We start from the raw sequence: 27,095 nt of genomic DNA on the forward strand, positions 1-27,095 counted from the left end.
CGGCTAAAGCTAACTTTGAGCCGCAAGGTTCGTTTTTGAAAATATTTAGTTTCCGGCTAAAGCTAACTTCGAGCCGCAAGGTTCGTTTTTTTTTTGTATGTCTGTGTTGGGTTTTGTGTTTTTTGTTTTGTAGGGAAAAAGAGCTTTCTCAAAGCAAGCACGCAACCCCCCCTCTCTCTCTCTCAAAATTTTTGTATAGCTCACTTTGTGCAAAGCTAATTTATGAGAGTAGAGGTCTTGGGTTCAAGTCTCCATTTTGTGGGGGCGGATTTTTTCATTTCCGCACTTCGTCGGCGACTTCGTCAATTTTTTTTCAAAAAGCCATAGCTTCTTCATTCGGAAACCGTTTTCAGAACCGTTTTTTTTGAAACGGCCTAATTTTTCGAGATCTTTCCATTAGTACACTTAGTTTCAGCATCTACAGCTTCAGTTTCTGTTAAAAATGGAAAGTCCATGCCAAGTCATTCTTGATAGCACTAACTACTTCCAATGGTGGTCCTACATTGTGGATTTACTTAGAAGTAAAGGTCTTTACAGAATAGCCACAGGCCAAGAGACCAAACCGAAAGATGAAGATAAGGCAGCTAAATGGGAAAATAGGCAAGACCAAGCACGTGGGTTGATAGGGATGTCTATTTCTCCAGATCTTAGATTCCATATTGTAGAACTTGATACTCCTGATGAAACACTGCAACAAATTACTAAAGTCTTTGGAATTAAAAATGAACTTAAAGCCCATCAACTTGAAAATGAATCGCTTACATTGGACCCCAATAATTTTTCTTGCATTGAAGGTTTTTTGTCCAAGTTCAAGACCCTTAGACTTCTCTTGGAAGGTGTTAAGGTTAAGAAAGAAGATAGTAGCCTTATCTACTCCATTCTTACTAAGTTGGGACCAGCCTATTCTGTGTTTGTTTCCACCTTCCATTCTACAAGAGAAGCCTTCATTTCTCAAGGACAAACCTTCAAGCCCCCTTCCTTTGATTCCTTTTGTGATTCTTTAATAAGAGAACAAGAAAAACTATTACACCTTGGTCTTCTTCATCTTGGAAACTCTTCTAAGAAAGCGTTAGCCGCCTAGCAGCAACTAAATCCAAAGAATCCTAAAAAGTTGTATCCTAAAAAGAATGGTCCTAAACCAAACAAGGCTCCTAAGCAATTTCAGCCTCACAATGAAAAATCATTTCAACAAAATGATAAGACAAATAAAAAAAAGGGAAGAAGACTGATAGACATTGCAACTTTTGTAATCGAGATGGCCACTTAGAATCCAAATGCTTTAAGAAGATGGAAGCCTTGGAAGCAGCAATGAAGAAGCATAACATCCATTTGGAGCAATCTTCAACTTCAACTTCATCTTCAGGAATGGCACTTTCTTCATGTGGTTGTCAAGCATCTCGGTCTGGCTATGCACTAAATGTATCTTCTTCTTCTCATTCTCATGAGTGGCTCATTGATTCTGGAGCTTCTTATCACATGGCCAAAAACAAAGCCATGTTTTCTTCTTTAAATGATTGTAACACCAAAAATATATATGTTGGTGATGATAGATCTCTTAGTGTTGTAGGGACTGGAACTGTTCATCTAGACAATGGTCAGTATAATGATGTATAATGTGTTCCAACCTTACCCTGCAACCTTCTATCTGTATATCAGACAACCCATTCAGGTGAAGGTAAAATCGTTGAATTTTCATCTCACGATGTTGTAATTAAGGACCTAAGAGATCCTAGACAGATTTTAGCTACTGGCATTGCTGATGATTCTACAAGGTTGTATAAGTTTCACAACTTTGGGTCATCAAATCTTCCCTCAGTATTTGTTGCTCATAATGATGAAGTGAGCAAACTTTGGCATGAGCGATTTGGTCACTTAAACTATCGCTCTCTTCAGAATCTATGTAAAGAAAATATGGTGACAGGTCTTCCAATGGTATCTTGCAGAGATGGTGTTTGTTCCGGATGTGTACTCGGAAAACATCATCGGGACAGTTTTGAAAAACGTGCCTCTTGGCATGCCTCAACCCCTTTATAGCTCGTGCATAGTGATTTATGTGGTCCACTTCCAGTTGCTTCATTCTCTGGCTACAAGTATTTCTTAACTTTCATTGATGATTTCTCCAGACGCACTTGGGTATACTTCTTAAAACTCAAGAGTGAAGTATTTAACATGTTCTTGGCCTTTAAGGCCTTTGTTGAAAAACAATCTGGACATCAAATTCTTAAGTTAAGATCTGATAATGGTGGAGAATATGTTAAAAACACATTCATCAACTTTTGCACTGAGAATGGAATTCAAATGCAACATACTGTTCCATATACTCCACTACAAAATGGTGTAGCTGAAAGGAAAAATCGCACCTTAAAGGAAATGGCTAATTGTATGCTTCAATCTAAAGGACTTAGTCTTAATTATTGGGCAGAAGCAATTAACTGTGCAAATTACATAATAAATCGCACTCCTACTAAGGTTTTAAAGAATATCACTCCAGAAGAAGCATGGAGCTCAAACAAACCAAATGTAAGTCACTTTCGTGTTTTTGGAAGTGAAGCATGGGCCCATATTCCAGATGAGAAACATAAAGCTTTAGAACCAAAGAGTGAAAAATGTATTTTTGTTGGATATTTTGAAGATGTCAAAGGATATAGACTTATTCCAATTAAGTCCAAAAATGTTATCATTAGAAGAGATGTAAAGTTTGATGAAAATATATCGGCCTGTGAGCCTAGTTCGGCGGATGTGCCACCTCTCCCTATCTCTTCTACTTTTGAAAATATTTCTTCTTCAGATGATGAAAGCGAGGATGAAAATCCTCCCCCACCTTCTCAGGATCCTCCTTCAGCTCCTCAGCTTCCAAAATGGGTCCGTGCTACTCGGGATGCAGCAGGTGATCTTGCCGGTGATCCTACAGATCAACGACGTACACGTTCTCAGTTCGAGAGATCCTCCTCTTTACTGGCTCAAGCTTCAGTGAATTATGATCCTGACACCTTTGCAGAAGCTTCAGGCCATCCAGATTGGGAAGCAACTATGAATGAAGAATATCATTCATTATTGGCAAATGATACATGGGATCTTGTTCCTCTTCCAAAGGGACGAAAACTTGTTAGATGCAAATGGGTTTACAGAAACAAGTATGGACCAGATGGGAAAGTTGATAAACATAAAGCTCGTCTTGTTGCTAAGGGTTTTTCACAAGTTGAAGGCATTGACTACACTGAAACCTTCTCCCCTGTTGCCAAAATGAACTCTATCCGCCTTGTTCTTTCCCTTGCTGCTTCTTTCAAATGGGAAGTCCATCAGATGGATGTTAAATCCGCCTTCTTGCATGGGGAATTGCATGAAGAAATCTATATGGAACAACCTATTGGCTTTATACAAACAGACTCCAGCCTTGTATGTCGGCTTAAGAAATCCCTTTATGGTCTCAAGCAAGCTCCTCGAGCTTGGTATGCCAAAATGGATAACTTTCTTGTAGAATCTGGCTTCTCTAGGTGTCATTCTGACAATACTGTCTACACCAAGAAAGTGGGCAAGTCTCTTATCATTCTTGTTCTTTATGTTGATGATCTTATCCTGACTGGTAGTGATCCCAACCTTATAAACCATGTGAAGTCTAGCCTTAAAAGGAAGTTTGAAATGACAGACTTAGGACACTTACATTATTTTCTCGGTCTTCAAGTCTTGCAATCCAAGGAAGGTATTTCCCTTTCTTGGTCCAAGTATGCCTGTGATAGTCTACGCCACTTTCACATGGAAGACTGTAAGCCAACCCCTTCTCCCTTTCAGTCTGGAGTCAAACTTTCAGTCACTTGTACTTCTCCTGAAGTTGATGCTACCTTATACCGTCAACTTGTAGGAAAACTTTTGTATCTAACCCATACTCGTCTTGACCTTTCCTTTGCTGTTGGCCTTGTTGCTCGGTTTATGCAAAACCCACATGAAAGTCATTGGAAAGCAGCTAAAAGAATACTTCGTTATGTTCGAGGTACAGTTCAGTTTGGGATTCATTACAGTGCCGAAGCATCTCCTCTATTGGTTGGTTTCACTGATTCCGATTGGGCTGGTGACCCTGATGATCGGAAGTCTACTGCAGGTTATGTGTTCACTCTTGGTTCAGGACCTATTACATGGGCTTGCAAGAAACAAGGTACCATTTCTCTTTCTTCAGCAGAAGCAGAATATCGTGGTGCCGTAGAAGCTAGTAAGGAAGCCTTGTGGCTTCGTCAGATCCTGTCAGAGTTTGGCTTTCAGCAACAGCATCCGACTACACTTTGGTGTGATAATCAAAGTGCCATTCAGCTATGCAAAGATCCAGTCCAACATCAGCGCAGCAAACACATTGAACTCAATGTTTTTAAAACCGGAACCGGTGACCGGATCGGTCCACCTAATGAACTGGTTTACCGACCGGAACCAGTCTAACCGGGACTGGTTTGGTCTAAACGAACCGGTTTTAAAAAAATACATTAAATAATTAATTTTAATGAAACAAAACTATTTTTAAGATGTAAAACCATGATTCCAAGCCAATAGAGACAAAATATGCAAAGTTTTCTCATTTATATACCATGTAAAGGTGAATATATCAAAATGGCACCGAATACAATACATATCATCGAAAAAATAGCAAAATACATAAGAAATGAGGCTCTAAATGGCCTATAAAGTCCAAAAACAATGCTGCAAGCTATGAGGCCATTGACCTACTACAAGTCTACAGTGTACACATGATCAATCATCAAGTTCATCACCACTACTAGACACAGGATCATCATCAGGAGCTACATAGACATCATCTAGTTCAGAGTTTGAGGATGCCTCAGCCTGATCTGCAACCTCAGTATCAATGCCACCAATGACAATAGAAGTGGATCTAATGGAAGCACGAGTTTGTCGACCTGCATGACTAGTGCCTTCCATTGGTTGTTTGCCTTTCCTTGATGCAGCTATTGATCCTAGTTCTAATGCCACCACATAATCTGCATCATCCCCCGCTAAAGCCACGTCGATATCAAAATCAGCCTCAAACACAGGTTCTTCAGTCTCCTCCACCCATTCTGATGTTGGATCAATATCGTCCAACACAATGGCATCTAGATCAGGAGTTTTGCTCATCATTTGGAGCTCCGATTGCATTTATTGTTTAGCCCCAAACCATGAAATCCTGAAAACCATTAAGTCTGCTGAATTTTGAGTGAAATCTAAAATTCTAGTTTCTCCATATGAAATCCAATGAGGTTGAAACCACTCTCAAACATCCTGAGTCATTTCATGGTAATGTTAAAAATTTAAGTAAAAGGATGAAAATGAAAATTAAAGGAAATGTCACTTTTACTTTAAGAATTTAACATTACCATTAATTGCTAACATTGTTAGGGTTGAAACACCCTTAGTTTCCCCCCAAAACCCCTGAAACAAAGTGAAAAATATGATTTTTTAACTTTACGGTGGGCGTGCCAAAAACCGGCTGGTTTAGGACAGAACCGTTCCGTCCTAAACCGGCCGGTTTTCACCGGTTAGGGCTGAAAAAAGGTGAAATGCCCTATCAAACCGGGTTTTTTGGCCGGTTCGGACCGGCAGCCTTGCTAACCGGCCGGTTTGACCGGTAACCGGTTTTTGAAAACGGTTTTTAAAACACTGATTGAACTGCACATGCACTTCATCGGAAAGCTCATTCACGACCATGTTCTTGAAGTGCAATATTGTTCAACAGATAATCAAGTTGCAGACATCTTTACAAAGGCTCTTACAGAGGCGAAGTTCACTAAACTTTGATTTATGGTTGGAGTTCAGGAAGTTTTCAGTAAGGGGGGATAGGCTCTAGTGCCTCCTTCCTTCTCCTATTGTGTCATATTTGTAAATCCTTCAATCCTATCCCAAGTTGTTCTTAAGGGGGCATGTTAGGATATTCCGACACATAGGAAATAGTTAAGTACAACTTGGTCTAGTATAGAGTTAGGGAAATAGTTAAGTACAACTTGGTCTAGTATAGAGTTAGGTAAAGTGTGTTTCTTTACTATGTACATTTTGTAACTTACAATCCGACGGTCACGATATGTAGTGATCCGACGGTTCATTCTATCCTCGGTATTACCGACACTTGATCTGTGGCTTAACACCCGATTGGTCCATGATCTCTATTTAAAGAGCATGGAGGGTCATTTGTAGGGTAATCCGTCTATGAGAGAAGCATATGTAAATTTTCATTCTTCTATTAATAAATTTCCTGAAGTGGCTGCGTTGGCTCAGGCCGTGGACTGTTTCCCTCTTTGAGGGTTTTAACCACGTCAAAATACTGGTGTATTGATCTGTGATCTGTTTGTGAGCGGTGTCCTTTGGTGTTCTATCTGAGGAACTTACCCTGTAACTTCCTACACTCCATAGCTCCAATTTGCCCCACGAAACCCTAGTGTCAGCCTCTAGGGACTGCGTCAGGCTCTCTTTGGCCTAGTGTTAGCCCAATGTCACTTTGGATTGGCCTGCGTCAGCCTCTGGAGGCACTGCGTCATCCCTTTGGCTCTCTGCGTCAGCCACGCTGGCCCTCTGAGGCACTGTGCAGCTCCTGGCTGGCTCTGCGTGAGCCCTGGCTAGCTCTGCGTGAACCCTTGGCTGCTTCTGCGCCCCTCTCTTCGACTACTACGCTAATCCTCCTGGTGCTATCTCTGCCTCTCTGCTTCTGTATTCACTGCCTCTCAGCTGCAACTCTGATCACTCTCTCAACTTTCTCAGCAAACCCAGCCCCAAAAAGTCGAAATCTTGATATCTTGGTGTGTTCTCAAAGTGACCCTCAAGCCTCTTCTTATACTTTTCTCATTGACAAATCAACGGCCGAGATTAAGTCTCTAATCAACAGCTAAGATTAGATCTGGCTTGATCCATGACTTTTGGACCATTTTAACACAGTTTTATATTAATTCACATTAATATTTTATTTTTCCTAAGTTTAGACTTAGGGAGTCCATTAAAAATATTAATTATTTAATATCTCCCAAACTGTTTGGAATCTGCCCAAACCCTTTCTGGGTATTGGAGATCTCATGTGCCTTAGTCTGTCCACCAATTTTCGTGGCTAGAGCACATCCGATGCTACTCCAAATCAACAATATAGGCATGAGGATGAGGCATTTTAGCAATTTGCTCAAGGAAAATTCGGTTTTGTTTAAACAAGCAAAGAAAAGAAGGGTTTCTGGGTTAATATCTCATGAACCAAAAGTGAGGAGAGGTCGAATTGGGGAGGTTATCTATGGAAGGGATTTTGGCACATTTTTAAAGGGTTTAAGCACATTTTTTTCAGTTCTTTTTGGCGCATTTTTAAAAAGGGTTCTGCACACTCTTTGAAGGTTTCCGGTTCTAGTTAGAAGGCTGTTACAGACTTGCATCTTGGACAACAGGTGCTACTGTTGCTTTTCTCTTGTGTAGTGTATGTGAGAGGGCCAATATCCCTGGTACGAGAGTCCTTATTTCTCTTTATTAAAGCAAGGGTGGTAGGGTGGAGCAAGGCAAGGGAGTTGTAGCTTCCTTCAAGTTGAAGCCTGTAAATTAGGGGGTTGGTGCCTCCTTCCAATAGGTGCTGGTAAAGTAGGGGGTTGTTGCCTCCTTTAAGTTGGTACTTGTAAACATTGAAACTATTTAAGATAAGTTTCGTGCATAAATTAATGTGTTGTTGATAAGTATTATTTGCATGTTGTCTTTGAAGTTTTAAACAATTGTCAAAAGTGTCCAATACTAATTCGCCCACCCTTCTCAGTATTTGTAATATTTCCAACAAGCATTGGACATGAACTTCCACACAATTCTAGTTTTGGACATGTAAGAGTCGTCCAAGAAGATCCTTTCTATTTTGTAATTCACTTTAATTAAATTTAATTATTAAAGTGAAGATCCCTCTATTAGTGAGTTGATTAATGTCTAATAAAACGTAATGTAATTACTTTAGTGCTTTAGAAGTAATCTCCATTGTCGATTGGATTTAATCTCAACCATCGATTTCATTGAGAGATTAGGGTTATGGAGACTTGGTCATCAACTCAATGTTATAAAAGAAAGACAAAGTGAAAGGAAAAGACAGAGTGTGATGCACAAAAAGTGTTAGAAAAATATAAGTGAGAGAGTGATAAAGGATTTACACTCAATGTGGAAGTCGAAAGGAGAAAAGAGGAAAAAATATGAGCAGCAAAAGGAGAATAAGTTAGCTCTCAGAAACTGAAGGGGCTATACACAACAGGTGCAGAGGCAACTTCAAGAGGCCATACAAGCCAACAAAAGAGAAGGGCAGTCATACAATTTTTTGGGATAGATTTCTGCAGTAGTAAGAGGGCTTTTACAAGAAGTTTTGATAGGGCCATATAGGTGGTACGATGCACCAGAACAACCACGTTTTATTGTAAATTTTTTCATGTTTTCAAAGTGAGCTATTTTCCCAGTTTGGGAGCCCTTGTAAGATTAGAGTAATTTTAATGAAAATATGATATTTGAAAGGAAAAATATTTTGTGTATTTTGAAGATTGGTTTCCTGTAGCTTCTACTGAATTTTTTATTTCTAGTTAAATTTCCAGCAAGTGTATTTTATTATATGAGTTGAAGAATTCAAACGAAATTAATTTTCCAGTAAGGAAATCATAAGGAATTCATTTTCCTAGGTTGTTGGAATATATATTTCAACACAAACTTTTCACATTGCACTTGACAGGGGGGATATCAGATATCAATGATAGTCAGGATTCAAGATTTGGGAATTCCTATCTGTCATAAAAATCAATCAACATTTGGGAATTCTAGCATAGCAGCTAGTCTCCTCAAATCAATTGAATCAACTATTCGGATGCTAATAAACAGAAAGGGAATGTTCATACATGGTAACTGTTCAATTCCAGGTGAATTATTCAACATCCAAATATCAGCAGGTTTTTTAGGTATATCTTCATCGGAGTTGAGTTCAACAATTCTAGATTGAAGATGATACGAGTGATTGGGATGTAATATCCCTTAGGGTAAAATTGCCCTTAAGGTTAGCAAAAAAACACACAAGAAGTTTTGTATTCCAACTAGCCTCAAAATATACTTCAATTTGACAATCAGAGGCTCTATCGAAATGCAATAAGATACAATAATTATGTATGCAACAGTTCATTCCCATGAATCCTATTCAATAGTACAATAATTATGTATGCAACAGTTCATTCCCATGAAACCTATTCAATAGTACAATAATTAGTTTAGAACTTTAGATCCACAGTCCTCCAAAAGCAGTTGAAATACACAAGGGTTATCACATTAACCAAACCCTATTGCTCTAATAACCTAACTCTGACCTTGCCTCTATCTTCAGTACTTGTACCTCCTACTGCCTTCGATGGCACTGATTTGTTATGGTAATTTACTTACAGACCCTCCGTGATCTATGGATCAATGTTGTGAACATCGGCATTGGGATAAAATTGACAACGGTCTGGAAAACCAAAAAATCATAAAAATCGGGAAAATATCGGTAAAAATCGGCAAACATCGGCAAAATCAAGATACCATCAAAATATTGGTAAAAATTGGCAAATATCGGCTAGGCCAAAAAATCGTGATTTCGAGATAAAATCAGGATGTTATTGAGATGTTTGCAACACTGCTATGGATGCTATGGTGATCCTTGATTGTGCCCTCTGCTGCTATTCCAGACCCTTGCTGCTGCCTGAACTCGTCTTGAGGCTGTTGTTGGTGCCAACCAGGGCCTCCCCAACCTCCGAAAATCCAGTTCACTGCCAAGGAGAACTTATAACATACCTCTGCTAGCCTAGGGTTATGCTCTGCTGCTTGAGCAATGTCTATAGTACCTCGCTGCTTAGGATTAGACACTAAAGTTGCTGTCCAATTCTCAGTGAGATGTCACTGTCTCAACAGGGACTTAGGCAGTGGTTTGCTGCTTTCTGGAGTTGGTCTACAACCCTAATTTGGGCCTCAAGCCTGTGCTACCACATAATAGCCACCTGTTATCAAGACGAGGGCTTTGTTTCCCTAGTATTGCCTCAGCGAGAACTTAACACTACAGAACATAATGCTCTATCCTCTCATCAGATGAGGGCTAGCTGCCCTAGGGTGGCCTCCATGAGGCTCTAGAAGGCATTTGCTGGCCCATATAGAGTTTTGTTGCTCATTCGCTGCTCCAGAAAACCCAGATTGCTTTGCCGCCCTAGGTTTTAGCCTTAGACTGCCTCGCTGCCTTGGATAGAAGCCTCAGACTGCCTCGCTGCCTTGGATAGAAGCCTCAGACTGCTGCGCTGCCCTAGCTCTTAGCCACAAAAGCCTCAGAATGGATGAAGATGTCACAGAATGTCTCCTTAAGCCAATTAACCTAGAGAAATCTCCTTGCTTGCCAAAACGAGATGAAAAATGTCTCAGAAAGTTTGCCAAACAGATTAGAGAAGGGGATGGGATTGGCTAGGGTGGAATCTCTCACCACCGAAACCAATCAAGGAAAAAGGGGTCTTAAAACCCTCACAGCCTCGACTCACAAAACAGAAATATCTGAATACCATGGATCTTTTTCTTCTTTTATTAAAGTGACTTATAATAACATCTTCTCTAGTCATTTTTTAATTAATTCCCAAATATTACATCATTTCTTTTTAATATGTAGCCTATGGGAATGTCTAGGCTATTTATTCTCTATTTCCAATTCTCGTAAAAAGGAACATTACAAAACCCTAATAAGTCAAGCTTATATATTGCAACTTTTATTTATTTTTACATCTTGTTGAATTGACTTCCAATTGAGGACAGTCCTTATTCAAATCCAAGGTAAAGGGCTTGCCAATGCTGAGGCAAAGTTCAAGTCTAATTACTTTAGGACTCACACAATCATGCAAAAGTTTTGTATTAGATACAATTATATTGTAGCGTTTGTTCACTTAGGTGATGCAAACATGATACCATATTCTGAGTGTAGCTCATAGTTTCGAGTTTATAACTTTATATATGCTTAATGTAAAATATCCATGTGATCTTCAATCTCAAAATGTAATATTTTAATCATTTCATTGCTTTATGCTATCTTTTGTTCATTTTAACATTGGAAAGCCATGTGGAGAAGATCAATGCCTTCTCTTAGAGAAAGATAAAGTGGTGATAGAGTAATTTATTAATGCCAGGCACAAAGTAATGGATGCATCCTAAATGTTACATTTGGAAACTCATGTGTAACCATTAAGATACTATGGTTAATCTTTACTTTATTGGCATACTCTGAAAAGATACACTTGTTTGAAAATATTTGTAGAACTCCTAGCTGAGTTTATCCTTCATTTCATTGAGTTTGTAATATATTGTGAACAGGGAAAATTTTAAGGATCCATGCTTATCTTAAAGTGTAGAAACCTTGGCAAACCTTGCCAACACTTGAAATGCCAACCATAAAATGTTTAGTGACATTTTTGTTAAAATATTCAAATTTGTAAGGATTTTATATAGTTTCCAAAAATATCTGGCAATCTTTAGAGTAAAAAACTTTTATCCTATACAATTTGGACGAATCAATTTAAAAATAAATTAGAAATCAACGAATCTATTTTTCAAAAAGAAAAAGCATGCAGAATTTAGCCCCTAAAATATTCCTTGGTTGTGAGACCTCACATTCTAGTTAAATTTATTTCTTGTAATTAGCAATTCAAAGTAATGTCCTCTCAACATGTTAGTTAATCAATTTCTAATCAATATGTAATCTTAAAGCATATCACATAACTCACTATGGTTTACCTTTTCCCAGCAGGGAAGCATTTTTCAACATCGTGGGAACATACCTATTTGGATATGTAACATAGTCACTGAGTGAAATGTTCTTGTTAAACTTTTCATTCCATAAGGAAGTTCCGTCATGATTTTGGCATTGTTACAATGATAAATTCCTATGCAATTTTTTGTTTGAAATCTCTCGAGTAACAAATTGCATAAAATATTTCTTCTTTATGCAAAGCTTACCATGCTGTATTACTATCAAAATTCTCATAACCATATTCTAAACCTTCAATTTTTTCTTATTGATTTGTCATTTTACAATTTTGACATTAAGCTCCATCTAGCTCATGCTACTAAAACATTTACAAACTTTCCTTTATTATTTCCTTATAAAAGAATGACAAGAATACCCAAAACTATCCATGTGACTTGGGTGCTGATATTGTCTAAACCTTTGTAGGTCTTGTAATGGAATTTTTAATTTGAAAGTTCCATATTATTTAAGCTAGTGGACACATTTTATGTATTTAAACTTCCTTATGTCTTTCATTTTAATTCTGTTTCTAATATACTTGTGCTATTTTATTTTGAAAAAGATCCATTTATGTATGAATGGCAGGTATGGAATTCAAATCCAGATGAAGACCTGCAAGTTTTGGTCATAATATCTCGTCCTCCTATTAAAGTGTGAGTTAGAGACTTTGACTTTGGTTATTTAAATGCCTTTTGTTCTCTTGCCCTTAGTAGGCAGACCAACATGATTGATATTCTCTTATTATCAGCTAATTGTTTTTCCTTTCATTTTATCTTTTCTCGATTTATAATTATTGTTATACTGAATTTTGCGAGGGATTCTTCCCTTTTGCTTTTTGGAAGACGGGGAACACAAATGTCTAGATATTCGATTTTGGTTATATATATATATATATGTGTATATATATATATATATATATATATGTATATGTATTGTCATGATTTGATCCATTTTAATTATATATGGATCCATATCTTGAATATTTAGACCACACCCTCTTTTGACACTATTTTTATGATTATTAGTTGCCACTGTACTCTACTTGTATCGACCTATTTTAGCTCGGTCTTAAACATTAATATAATTTTCAATTAAATTTTCATTTTTTTAATCAAAATGTCCTTTATTGTCTTTAAAACACATAATGTTTGTCTTTGCATTGATTTTCTTTTGCTTAGTCAAGACATGTATCCTCGATGACTTAAATGACAAGTGGTTGACCTAGGATGTTGACCACTTAATGAGGAGTGTTGACCTTGGATGACTTCATCATAGTTGAAGGCAGGTGCTACAATTAGCGTCTTCACATTGCAGCTCTCTGATTTTGTCACTTGCAGAGATAAAGGTATCGACTCCGGTAGGCAGATGGGACCCCCTTTAATTAGAAACTCGGATGTCAAGTATCTCATGGGTCAGATTTGATGTGAGGTCAATTCTTTGCTATTCTTTGCAGAGGTCACAATCACCATTGTAGATGGGATCCTTCTCAAACTATAAGGCATAGGATCTGCTGCTGTTAAATTCCATGACAACAATCTCATCATGCACAAGCTCTGGAGCAGCGAATCTTGTCATTTTGACTTTGCTATCCTGTTTCTTTTTTGTAGCTCAGATATTGCCACCCCTAAATTGTTTTCCTTCATCAAGTTTATGCACTGAACATGGTACTATCTCATTGTTAACATCAATAGATTGCCCATGTTCCATAGTCTGATTTGATGAAATAGGGTTTTCTTCATTTATGTCATTCATATCCTGTTTTGTATGCCAATAATTGTGTAATATTCGTAACTGAAATATACAATGATAAACAAGGCAAACATAGAAAAAAACACACATGAAATTTGCACACAGATCAGACATAATGAATTAAGCCAAAAACTGCATTGCTTTGAGCCATTTTATTATAAAATCATGGGGTTGCAATTTGGTGTTTGGAAAGTGTGCACCTGGGCTTTCTCAAGGCAAGCTAGCAAAGCCCAAGTGATGAAAGAAAGTCCCCAAGTGCTGCTGGCTGACCCCTCTATGGCTATGTGCTGATCTTCTGAGGAAACTGTGCTGGTAGCTGCAAGAAATGGCTGCTAGGGCTTCCTCTGGTGCTCAGAAAATTCCGGGAAATTAGCCTTAGGCTCTCCTTCAATAACCCACAAAAACCCACGAAGGAAGTGGCCAAATGTTGACCTTGGTATTTCGGCCCAATTTCCCCTAGCTCCTCTAGCTGCTGGGTATTTCGAACCACATGTAAATACTGCTGTTAAATGCCCCCAAAATGGCTGAGATATTAAGCAAAACTCCCTCCTGAGCTTCTCTCCCAGACTCAACCCCAAATTCCCCCTCCTTGTGTCACACGTGTCACGAAGTAGGATTGTGTAGGCCCACGCAGTCTTAGTTGAACCTGCTCCAAGAACACGCTGAAATGCTCCCAGATCGATCTGAAGCTGATTGATACTCCCTCTTAGGGTTGGTACTCGAGGTCCACCAAAGCAAGTGTGAGATTCTTGCTTGAAAATCTCGTGCTCAACAACACATGCAAACTTGGCTTTCAGCTCAAGCGTGCTAGTCAAGGTGAGTGTTCAAATGATCAAAGATGCCCAAAATGAGTGCCTCCTCCTATTTTTTCATTGTGCCTCCCAATTGCCCATGTGGGGCCTGTTACCGCTCAAACTAGCAAGGGACCTAAAGGGGATCCCTAAAGGGCAAATGCTAGGCCAAGGGCAACAAATGGAGACTTAGCCCATTGTCACCTCAGCTAAGGCTCCCTTCTATTTATGGACTTTCACCGATGGGAGGAGACCCAGTATATTATGGAGTCATCGATGAAGGATAAGTCAATGAAATGATGTGGAGTGACCCTAATAATCCCTTTCCTGGAAGAGTTAGAAAGATAAGGCTTGCTTGCTTTCTAAGCAAGGTACAATGTCTTCTAGGGAAAGGAAAGGAGGATTTAAGGGTTAGGTTTATGGGATATGACTTATGAAAGAACTTCCTAATCCTAAAATCCTTATTGTGATTGGTATCCCAGATGGTTCTTGAGAAATTGTCTTTTCAAAAGGAATGGGATCACACGAGACCAAGTGGACTTGGTCTAGGATAGGAGGAATGAGCATGGCAACCAATGATGTTCTTACCCTAGACAAGGTGGGGAAAGGATCAAAGAAATAATTTTCACTTGAAGATGTTGTTTTGACCCTATGAGGTACTAGCCTTGGGGATGGCAGGGCAAGTTTTGATCCCGAAGTTAGTGCTTGGCTTTTCTCCCTAGTGCTTGGCTTTTGTCCCAACTCCACCGCCGGAATGGCTTCAAAGTTGGAGGAGAGCTTGAGGAAAGACCAACGCAGGAGACCGTAGGAGATCAAACTTTTTGGAGGGCTAGCTTGTCAGGAAATTGATGCCCTAGGTACCCCAACTTGGCTAGACCTGGAAGGAGGTGAAAGAATATGATTTTTAGTGACCACCCTTGGTAGATCAGTGCCTTAATCTTTGGGAGAATGGAGTCTATGATGAATATGAGTAGGATTTCTTGGTTCCCAGTCAAGGAGGCCTCAAGGTCACTTCGTTAGCCTTCTAGGTCAAGAAGAAGCAACCTTGTAGCTTTTATGCTTCGATGTGCAAAGAAAATGGCTTATCAAGGTCAAATTCTTTGATAGAATTACCCCCTGGAGATTTCGCTCATATTACATGGACCATACATTGAGAGATGCTATAATGGAGCCAAATTCCACAACTTTAAGTAGTAAATGCATGCAACAATTAACTCTAGAACAACAAAAATCCCAGTGCAACGTATATGACAAAAGTAAACAAGAATAACATTAAAAAGCATGTACTTGTAACAGAGTATATCCAACCATTCACAATTGACAAGAGAGAAGCTCCAAGAGAAGATAGACCAATATCCACACATCAAAACTCATCCATAAAGCTCCAATTCATTCTCTAGAAAAAGTGCGAAAATCTCAAGAGAAAGAAGTGATCCAAACCAAAGTGATGATGAGCAAATGAGCTTATGTCACTTGTATTTATACTTAACTTAGGAGTTCAAATTAGCCTCCTTGGCCTACATAAGCCCCAAAAATAAAATAATGTTCTAATAATTTAACTTTTGGTGACAAGGCCACCAAACTATCTCATAAATGAAAAAGTAAGCCTCTCAAGAGGTCAAATAATAATCTATATGCATGTCGTAGGGCCCTCTAAGAGGCCTAATGAAGTTCATGGGTGCCACAATGAAGAATATGACCCTCAAAAGCAGTGGACAAGGAGTTGACCCCTTTTTATAACCTGTGGTGCTCCAAATGACATGTGGGGGCACACAAGTGTCCTCATGGGTCTCCAAACAAATCGAAGATGTTTGTAGATCGCCTGCAAGGGCTAGGATGATGGTGTAGGTGATGCCACATCATCGTGCAAGTCTTGGATTATCTGCCAAGTATATGGTGTAGATCTGGGGCCAGCTGGGCATGATGGATTAGGTGCATCCTCTTCGTCAAATAAGTGAACCATGAGCAATCTCTGAATGGTTGTGGGGATCCATGGAGTGCAATCTGTTGCTATGGAGCCCCATGGCTCTCAACGCTCACCCTACGTGTGCCAATGTAGCTCTTTGGAGGATGAGGACTCGTATAGGGAGACCAAACCCAAGATGAAACCATATGCAATCTTGCATAAGATCCAATGTGTTCCCTAGTCTTCCAGTACAACAAGTCATTAGAGAAATCAAGTAAATGAGCTTACCTTATCATGGACCACAAGTGGGGACTTCATAATGGCCCGCCCTTCCATAATGGGCTTTGGGATGTGCCAATGTCTCCTAAATTCTAAATGGGGTTAACCAGTAATCCTATTAGGTGGTTTCTACTTCTAGAGGGGATAATATAGTCAAGGTGCATCCTTCAAAAGGTGGTGGCATGTGACAAATAGGTGAATGAAGTAGGGAATGAAAGGGCAGCCCTCGGTCACATGCTAGGGTACAAGGGTAGCTAATAAGAGGGAACCCCACACTTGGGTTTATAATGTGTAGGAGGGAGCAATTGTGGTACATGAGGTGCCTTGACCTTGATTTTTCCACCCTTCTTTATATGCCTTTTTCCTTTTTATGATTTTCTTTGATTAACTACTCGGGGCTCAAGGGGTTAGACCATGATGTATAAGATGTAGCAGTGAATTCCCCCTTTTAAGGTGGGGTGGTTCATCGCCCACTAGGGGTTGGGACAATCTGTTGGAAAATGTAACTATGTTTAGTCTTCATTAATGTACTTGAGTCATCATGTAATGTACTTTTCAGAAGAATAAAGAAAAGAATTATTATTATTATTATTATTGTGACTTATTAAAGCATGTGTTTCATGCTTGGGTCACCATGTTTTAGGTCAAAGTCCCCATTGAGGGCATCTAGGATTTATTCTGAGTCAATAGAGTCATAGTAATTTTAAAGAGACCCTTATTGGGCTTTTGAATCATGTAAAAAGGTTAAGTGTTGAGTCAAATATGATTTATGTAACCTCCACACGATGTCGACCTAGAAGAAGATCAAGTCAGCCAAAGGACCCAATTCGACTTGACATGGAGCCTATAAAAGCAAGCTCATCGAATTCATTTGGAGCATCATTCTCACACAAGTTCGAAATCTCTTGTAGCTGGGAAAAAGTGAGAAGTCCTCTTGTAGCTGGGTAAGAGTGCGAAGTCTATTGTCAAGAAGCCGGAATGAATGTGAGTTTGGGGAAGTCTAAGGACAAAGGAAAAATCAAAATTATGGTGCTTCTCTCTGTTTCGTGGTCTGGATTGGGAGATCGAAAGTTCCTAAGTTTTGCTGTTGCCAGAAGTTGCCTATTGTCGAAAGCTGCTGCCTAGTTGAAGTTGCTGGAAGGGGTCGAAGATCTGGGAGGCTGACTTGGTGTGGAGGGAAAGTTTGGTCTTGGTATAGGGTGGACAGTCTCAAAGAATACTATTGAAAGGAAGAATTATCTTGACTGGGTTTTCCCCTCGAGGGGGTTTTGCGATGGCATGCGCCTATATCTTATGTCTCTTGTTTTGTGATCTTCATACACACATAATATGGTAATTGCTTAATGAAAGATAAGAGAATAAAGAAGTAAAAGAAGCCAACACACTCACAAGTAATTATCAAGAAAGGAGAATCAAACCCTAATATAATTACTTTGATTTTCCAACAGAATCATGGGTTTCTATATGATGAAGAATGCTCATAGAACCTGTAGGAACCAGGGTGATGGCCATGATGATGGGGTAGAGCTCATGTATTGGTTTTTACCCATGTGCTAAATATATTTGTCCCGACCATCTTTTACATTTTTTGGTACATTTTCTTGTTGAGTGTGGCCATATATGCTTTTATCTTTCTTTTTAGCTGCATCAACCTCTGGGCTTCATTCTAGGCCATGACCCAAGGTGTGGGCAAGAGGAAGGGGCAAGCTAACCCTATGTGGACCCAATGGAGGAATGTGGACCAGGTGGGAGAAGTGATGAATGGGCTAATAATGAATGGAAAGAGGGTAATATAAGCAGATAAGGGAGCGGGACCATGCAGCCAAAATCGGGGTTTATTGTGAAATATCATCCCTGGAACCAATGGTCAGTAGAAGAGATCCCACGAGACTAGAATCCAAGGTTAATTCCTAAAAGGGGTCTAGGGGACAAAAGCACAAACCTAGTCCATTCTTTCCACCGAATCCCCCCATTAATCCATGCCCAAAAGTGTCCATGATAAGCAAACTACAATACTCAATTTCCAAATGACAAGGCATACCTTTAGATTCAAGAGGCCCACCTTCAAACATACGATCATGGCAGATGGGCGAGGGACGACATGTTTGGCTTAGGTGGCGGAGAAAATGGCACAATGAGTTAGCTGGTGGCTGCAAGGGGCTGGTGGCTGCTGACTAGGGCCCATCTTGGAGAAAAACAATTCTCCTAGGGATATTGCCCACAAAATGGTGGGTAACAGGGCCCAACCATCGAATCCTCATCTAACCCCTCCAAGGACTGTGTATTTCCAGGAGTGGGTCTTATTTCCTCCCTGGGGTGGTCCCCACCATCCACTAAACATTTGAATTTCCCTTTTCTCCTAAGTTGGGCCCTTGCCTTAGCTTCAAAAATTGAAGTGGGGTCCCACAACCCACTTTTCCTAAGTGTAAGTGCAAAATATCACAAAATTGGTAAAATTGATATTTCCCCTTAGCAATATTGCTAGGTGGGAATATCACAGTCATCCCTACCAAAATGTTGCTTGTCCTTAAGCAAATGTAATGATGGATGCTGGAGTATCCGCTCTCCCTCCCAAGTAGCATCCTCATCGGGCAGATTCCTCCATTTGATTAAAAAACCCCCTGATGGCCTTGTTCCGCAAGTGTCTCTCACGGGATTCCAAAATGCCCTTCATCATCCATGGGCAGTAACTCTGTAGCTATTGTCACCTGTTGCCCCAATGCCTTTTTCAGGCAAGACACATGGAAAATGTTGTGAACTCGACTCCTTGAGGGTAGCTCCAGCTCATATGCCACCTCCCAACTCTCGTGGTGAGTCTGTACGACCCATAAAAGCGGGGCTTGAGCTTCTTGTCCCCCTTCTGTTTGAGCGTGGATTGTCTGTATGACTGAAGTCTTAGGAAGACCAAATCCCCAACCTCAAACTGCCTTTCTACTCAGCGTATTAGCGTAGAGCTTTTACTAGTTCTATGCAGTCTGTAGGTTATCTTTGAGAGCCCACAAAATATCTTGGCTCTCCTGAATCCAATCCTTGGCCCTTGGGGCCTTGTTGTCTCCAAACATCACATCAACGAAAGATAATGCATCATAATTGTACAAAGCTCTGAATGGGGACATACCTATGGACATGTGGTACGTTGTGTTGTAGCAGTACTCACCCAAATGCAACCACTGTATCCATGCATGTTGCTGGCCCGTCACATAGTTGCGTAGATAGCCCTCCAGCCACTTGTTTACAATCTCCGTCTGCCCATTAGTCTGGGGGTGATAACTAGTACTTGTGGTGAGCTCCGTGCCCACTAGTCAAAAAAACTCCTACCAAAATCCCCCCATGAACCTGTTGTGCCAGTCATTGACAATAGCCTTCGGAAGACCATGAAGCCGAAACACCTCGTTGAAAGATAGTTCAACCACCTTTGAGGCCGATGACCAGGCTGAAATAACGTAAGTGGGCGAATTTCGTCAATTTGTCTACCACCACGTATATGCAGTCCTTGCCTTGCACTGTAGGCAACCCAGTGATAGAATCCATCAAGATGCTCTCCCATTTCCCCTCAGGGATGGGAAGAGGCTCTAACAACCCAACAGGGTGTGTCTTTTCACCCTAGTTCCTTTGGCACGTATCGCACTCCCGAATGTGCCTTAGAACATCATCCTTAAGGCCCCTCTGTTGAAGAATGTAACTAGGTTTGGTCTTCATAAATTGAACTTGAGTCAAAATGTAATATATTTGTCAAAAGAAAAGCAAAAAGAATTTTATTATTATTGACTTAACTTGTTAAAGCATGGGTTTCATGCTTGGGTCAATTGTCATAGGTCAAATCTCCATTGTAGGCTTTGGGATTGTTTATTTGAGTCAAAGTCATTTTGTTGATTGGTCAAAGACTCCTCCATCAAGTCTCCTTTTCATCGGCTTCAAATAGATCATCATGAGGTTGTCTACATTTAATTGAACTCAAGTCGGCCTTAACATATATGGAGACACAACCCTTCAATGAAGTCATGCCGGCTTATTTATTATGGGAAACAACTATATATACAAGCCTAAGGTATTCACATCAATCCAACCACAGAAGCTTGGGTTAATTATAGAGATAATGTCGCTAAGGCAGGTTTGGAAATCACAGTAGATAGTTTCGATGCTACCTCAGTTTCGTGCTATTGCAGTGACCACAGTTTTGGGCTACTACAATGACCATAGTTTTGGTGCCATTACAGTCTCGGTGCTATCATAGTTTCAGTGCTATCATATTTCGGTGCAAACACAATGATGAAGTCTCACCACAGTGCCACAGTCTCGGTGAAATCTCAGTAAAGGACTTCAGTGCCATTACAGTCTCAATGTTATCACAGGTCTCAGTGTAATTACGGTGATGAAAATCTCAGTACTTTTACAGTGATGAAATCGTGATGAGGTCTTGATGCATTATAGTGATGAGGTCTTGGTGCATTACAGTGATGAGGTCTCAGTGCAACTACAGTGATGAGATCTCAATGTAATTACAATGATGAGATCTCGGTGCAATTAACAATGATAAGGTTTTGGTGCTAACACAATGACAAATATTCAATGCAAACACAATGAAAGGAAGTCACTACTTAGAAGAACAATCAAGGATGACTTGATGGAGGGAGTCTCTAGTCTAGGTTGTAAGGGTCTTAGTCATCTCATCTTGAATCTACTGAAGGAAGAATTTTGACTAGTTTTTCCCCTAGAGTGGGGTTTTACTTCTGCTGCATCCCTACATCTTGTATCCCTTTCTATTTGTTGCTTGGCATTATTCTTGATGATAAGAAAAGATATATCGAAAGAACTAATAATAATAACGAAAACATCACAAGATAATGTCATAATAAGAGAAATCGTTTAACTACCACAGTTTGGATTTCTCAACATGGTATCAGAGCTAAGGTCATGATCAAAGGTAGTTTGAAGACCACTTACACATCTTTGAAGTATTCTCAATGGAAGGTTTTGTTTGCATTTGTATTAATGATCAAGAAGGACTGCGCTCATATGCAAATCTTAGTATACAGTTCAGATATGACAGTGAAGGAGTGAAATAGTTCGAATCATTTCACAATGGGTCTATAGAAGGAAGGCTACAAGTTCAAGGATATAACTTTGCTCTACAGGACAATAACATAAGTCACAAGCAACAAGTAAAGTTCAAATCTGTTTCAGAGTGAAGAACTCGTGAAAGAGGCAAGTGCAAATTACAGGTGTAAGTTCGATACATAATCTCAGAAGGCAATTCAGATGTCACAGTGATAAGATTTCGATCTACCATAGTGAGACAAGCTCGGATCAATTTCAGAAATGATCTTATGAAGCATTTTCAGTGTGAAGTTCGGTGTTAATCACTGTCACAGTCATAAAGGAGATTTCAGGCTCAATGAATTGTTTATAGTTGAAGCACTAAGTGTTGATGCAATGATAAGGTCAAAGTAGTAAAGAAGTACATTCAACTCATTGATGAAAGGGAACTCAGTACATGTTAAGTTATGGTATGTTCTATGCTTATAACAGTTTACTTCTTTTCCTAATTATATTCCACAGATTAGCAATCACATGTACATAAAGTAAAGTGCAGATAGAACATTAAACGATCGACAGAAAACAAGCCAAGACAAGAGACACAAGATGTGGCGGCTAGCCAGGGACAAACCCCACAATGTGTGGGGAAACCCCTTGATCAAATCTTCTTTTATCTTCAATAATTCAGCAGAGAGAAATAGTACAATAAATCTGATTCATATCAGTAGTAGAAAACCCTAGATCAGTAACATCAACATTAGCGGCTTCATCATCAAACTAGGGTAGACGATATCTCACAAATCGACCGTCGGATCGGCTTGATTCCACCACCAAAAGTTGCGGCTTCCAGAGGAGGTTCAGATGAACCTACAACGCAGTTTAGATGAGGAGATCTTCTAGTCCACGCAAGTCAAACTTTACTTCTGCAGTTGCAGCTTCAGTTTTGGCAGCTTCCGGCTTCAAACTAGGGCAGTCGATATCTTGCAAACCGTCTGTTGGATTGACTTGATTCCACCACCAAAAGTTGCAGCTTTCAGAGGAGGTTCAGATGAACCTACAACACAGTTCAGATGAGGAGATCTTCTAGTCCACGCAGGTCAATCTTTACTTCTGCAGTTGCAGCTTCAGTTTCGGCAGCGTCCGGCTTCAAACTAGGGCAGTCGATATCTTGCAAACCGTCCATTGGATTGACTTGATTCCACCACCAAAAGTTGCGACTTCTAGAGGAGGTTCAGATGAACCCACAATGCAGTTCAGATGAGGAGATCTTCTAGTCCACGCAGGTCAAACTTTACTTCTGCAGTTGCAGCTTCAGTTTCGGTAGCTTCCGGCTTCACGTGTGAGGGAGAGACCCTTTTCTGCATAGTAGAGAAGAGACTCTTTTTTGCGCAGTAGAGAGAGAGAGATGTGATGAGTTGAGTGAGTCCAAATGAGGAAAAGTCCTCCTGTATTTATACACAACGTTGGTGTTTGAATAGATGCGACTGTTGGGCTTCTGAGCCTACACGAGTTGTAGGTCAGCGTGATAATAATTCCATAATCAAAATAAATTCATATCTCCATGAATACTTATCAGAATCGGATGATATTTATATCAATCCTACACCTCTCGACGAGAGGAATCTAATAAAAATATTATCAGCCATGAATAAGATGACCCACATGAAGTTTTGCTCTAGTTGCCAATTTTAACACTCCCTCTCAACTAGGGAGAACTTCATCTGTAATCTGTCTATCGGTCGTTACTATTCATCCATCAAATGCACTGCCCTGTACAGCCCGACCCTTGCCCTGCTCTGCTCTGTTTTGCCTGTTCTGCTTTGTCTTGTTATGCCCTGTACTGATCTGTACGACTTTGCTCTATTATGCGCTGCTTTGCTTGTTCTGTTATGCTCTGCTTTTGTCCGAATTATGAAGAAGAAGAAATGATCGAGGATGTATCATACTGACTCAAACTCAGTCTCAGAGTGTGTACCACTGGTCCCAGACCAGTCTCAACCGACCCGAAGTCAGCTTCATAGTATGTACCACTTCTACCACTGGTCCCAGACCAGTATCCCAGTCTCAGAGAGTGTACCACTGGTCCCAGACTAGTCTCAACCGACTTGAAGTTAGCATCATAGTCTGTACCACTCTCACTGGTCCCAGACTAGTACTGCAATGACGCGAAGTCAGTCTCAAAGTATGTATCACTGGTCCCAGACGAGTCTCGACTCTCAACCGACCCGAAGTTAGTGTCATAGTATGGTACAACTCCTACCACTGGTCCCAGACCAGTATCAGTGATCCCAGATCAATGGAGGTCATCCTAGTGTAGGGAGTACAGTAGATACAACGATGCGTCCATCGGTGCTACTATGGTCCCTAACTTCATTTCCCTACTCATTGATCAGATGAGAGGTACTTCCCATGAGTCCCAGAATGCATGGGTAGGATGCCTCGATAGGAGAACTAATCAATCCTGTCCTCACAGGAGAACACATCAATCTTGCTACAATCGCCATGGAGAACACATCTATCCAAGCCTCACAGGAGAACACATCAATCCTGCTACAATTGCCATGGAGAACACATCAATTCAGGCCTCATAGGAGAATACATCAATCCTGCTACAATCGCCATGGAGAACACATCAATCTAGGCCTCACAGGAGAACACATCAATCTAGGCCTCACAGGAGAACACATCAATACTGCTACAATCGCCATGGAGAACACATCAATCTAGGCCTCACAGGAGAACTAATCATCCTGCTACATAGGAGAGCGAATCATCCTGTTCCACAAGAGAGCGAATCATCTTGTCCCACAAGAGAGCGAATCATCTTGTTCCAGTGCACACCACCAGGGGAGGGTGAGTCACCTTGTGGTCATATGTTGCTCCAGTAAGAACTGTAAGCCCTCAGAGCTCCCAGAGCTCAATGTGTGCAACATGCAGGACCCTTGTACAAGGGTTTCTTGATGACTCCAAGTCGTTTGGGAAAATCACAGATTAGATCTTTCCTCAGGGCTTTGACAAGGTGTATCTGCCTGTACATCATCTTAATGCGATGGAGCCTCCTTGCTCATCGACTTACCATATCCCAGATGATGTCTATCTACTGGAGCAATCAATGAATATGGGATTCCTCAATAATCGAATCCCACCTCTGGTTGTTACAGAGAATCACAGTGGTATCCAATGTAAATCCAAACATCTCATTGAAGAGCTTTCACAACCAGACTACCTCACAGGAGGCCATGCTAGCAGCAATATATTTTGCTTCGGTGGTGCTCAAAGCCACCAACTTCTGCTTTCTGCTCATCCAGGATATCGAAGCAGATCCCAAGGTGAAACAGCACCCGGAAGTGCTCTTACGGTCCACCACACTGCCTGCTCAATCAGCATCAGTATATCCAAGTAGTCTCACATCTCCAACAGTGTATCTTAACCCATTAGTAATTGTGCCACGAAGATATATCAGAAGATTCTTGGCATCAATCCAGTGAGGCTCAACCAAATATGAGCTCACAATGCTAATTGCAAAACATATGTTCGGACGGAGGTTCACCAAGAACATCAATGCGAATGAATTTATGAAACTCAGAGGCATTTCCCAAAACTGGTCCGACATCACTACCATATAACTTCTAAAAGTTAAGATCCTTGAGGTAGTCACAGGCTTGCAGTCCATCATATCGAATCTTTCCAATATCTTTACCACATATTTTCCTTGAGATAGGAAAATTTCCCTTGGCTTCTGCCACACTTCAAGTCCCTGGTCCTTCATTTCAAATTCAGAAGCCAACTCCCTCTTACATTTGTGAATGAGAGGGTATGCACTTGTTAGAAAGAGGTCATCCACATACAACACCAGTATGAGAGGCTTGTCATCTTCAACCTTAAAGTAAAGGTTAGGATCGACTTCACTCCTAGTGAATCCCAGCTTCATCAAGTAGCTATTGATCCTCTCATACCATGCTCGACGTGCTTGCTTCAGCCCATAGAGAGCCTTCTTCAACCTGCATACATGAGATTTTTGATCATAAATCTCAAATCCTTCGGGTTGCTCCACGTAGACCTCTTCTTTGATCGAACCGTGCAAGAACACGGTCTTGACATCCATCTGATGTAGGTTCCATCCTTGTGAAGCCGCAAGGGCTATGATCGAGCAGATGGTCATATATCTGGCAACAGGTGCAAATATCACATCATAGTCTATACCTTCCTTCTGGGAGAAACCACGAGCAACAAAACGAGCCTTATACTTTTCCATACTTTCATCTGCTGCATGCTTTATCTTGTAAAGCCATTTAGAAGTGACAATTGTCTTGTCCTGGGGTCTGGGAACTACTTCCCAGACATCATTCTCCATAATAGACTCATATTCTTTTGTCATAGCATCCTTCTATACTTGATGCTTGACGACATCTGAGAATGATGGAGGCTCATTTTGTATGATCGTGCTCATGATGCTCAGGTATCCCTGATACCTGTTTGGTTTCTTACTTTCGCCGGAGGTTCCTCGGGGTGCAGCATGTCCTTCAGCATCATCAAGTATCCCCCTAAGCCATGAAGGCCTCTTCCTAGAAGAGGGAGGCTCAGGTGGATAAATAAGATCCATGGGTTCCTCCACATCAGGCATTGTTACATCATCTACCCATAGACATCTTCCACAATCGTACGGTTCTTTCTTTCCGCCACACCATTCTGCTCAGGAGTATGTGGTGTAGTAGTCTCCCTCTTAATGCCAGCCTAAGATATGCTTGAGTGAACCAACAGTAATATATCGGAGGTTTTGCTTTGGCTTGAGGGGAATGGTCCCCTTTTGAGCTTTCCTTTGGCACATCTTGGACATACACGTTCTTTCTCTACTCGGAATTCGGGCATCCCTGTCACCATTTGTCTTACATCGGGTAGAGCTTTATAATGAAGGTGGGCAAACCTCCGATGCCAAAGTTCGGATTGAAGAGATGTGTCATAAGATATGATACCTAGCGGACTTCCATCAACGTGATATAATGAATCAACATGAAACCCAAGAGTAAAGGCATCTTTAACATTATTTTTCCATATACGTACCTTGCCATTGCTGAAGGTTACCTTGTAGCCTTTGTCTTCCATTGCTGAGATGGACACCAGGCTCGTTTTGAGGTCAGGTGCATTTAATACATGCTGGAATTTCTAGCCTTCTTGAATGGTTGTCCTCTTCCTTGATTCCCAGCTCTCCTTTTACCTTTGCTATTGAATTTGTTATTCCTTTGATTGCCATCAGAGGGATTTTGATCATCGTCCTGGTGTGAGTCTTTTCTATTAGGCCACTCCCTTGCATAGTGACCTACTTTATCACAGATGTAACATCGTCCTTTTCTTCCATCCTTAGGTCCAGCTTTTCCTTTTGATTTAGTCCCGGAATTATTTATTTTCTTAGCATGAGAAGAAAAGGCAGCAGGAGGACCTTTAGGCATGGGCATTTCTTGCTCTTCTACCCTTGTTTCTTCTTGAATGCATCTAGCCATTAATTCCTCAAAACCAGGAATTACATTATTGTTCAGAAGAGTAGTCCTGAACACGTACCATTCGAATGGTAGTCCTC

At 40.5% G+C, this 27,095-nt stretch overlaps 1 protein-coding gene across 10 annotated transcripts in view; it reads left to right on the forward strand.

Annotated features, from left to right (window-relative positions):
• The window catches only part of ABP1 (endoplasmic reticulum auxin binding protein 1), a 464,381-nt gene that overhangs the window by 367,925 nt on the left and 69,361 nt on the right, over nucleotides 1-27,095 (forward strand). For 7 of the 10 annotated variants that reach the window (XR_016259770.1, XR_016259769.1, XM_089428517.1 and 4 more), the window contains exon 4: nucleotides 12,344-12,411. The exons of the other annotated variants lie outside the window; for them this stretch is intronic. Coding sequence is in view for 5 of the 7 variants with exons in the window: in XM_089428517.1 (XP_089284643.1) it covers nucleotides 12,344-12,411 (68 nt within the window). In the remaining 2 variants the exon portion in view is untranslated. The remainder of the gene's footprint in view (nucleotides 1-12,343; nucleotides 12,412-27,095) is intronic. 10 annotated transcript variants of the gene reach the window in all.

The sequence above is a fragment of the Pinus tabuliformis genome, chromosome 4_2 (genome assembly GCF_031772625.1).
Source record: "Pinus tabuliformis cultivar Carrire ecotype Pingquan chromosome 4_2, CPIR1, whole genome shotgun sequence".
Lineage (NCBI taxonomy): Eukaryota > Viridiplantae > Streptophyta > Pinopsida > Pinales > Pinaceae > Pinus > Pinus tabuliformis.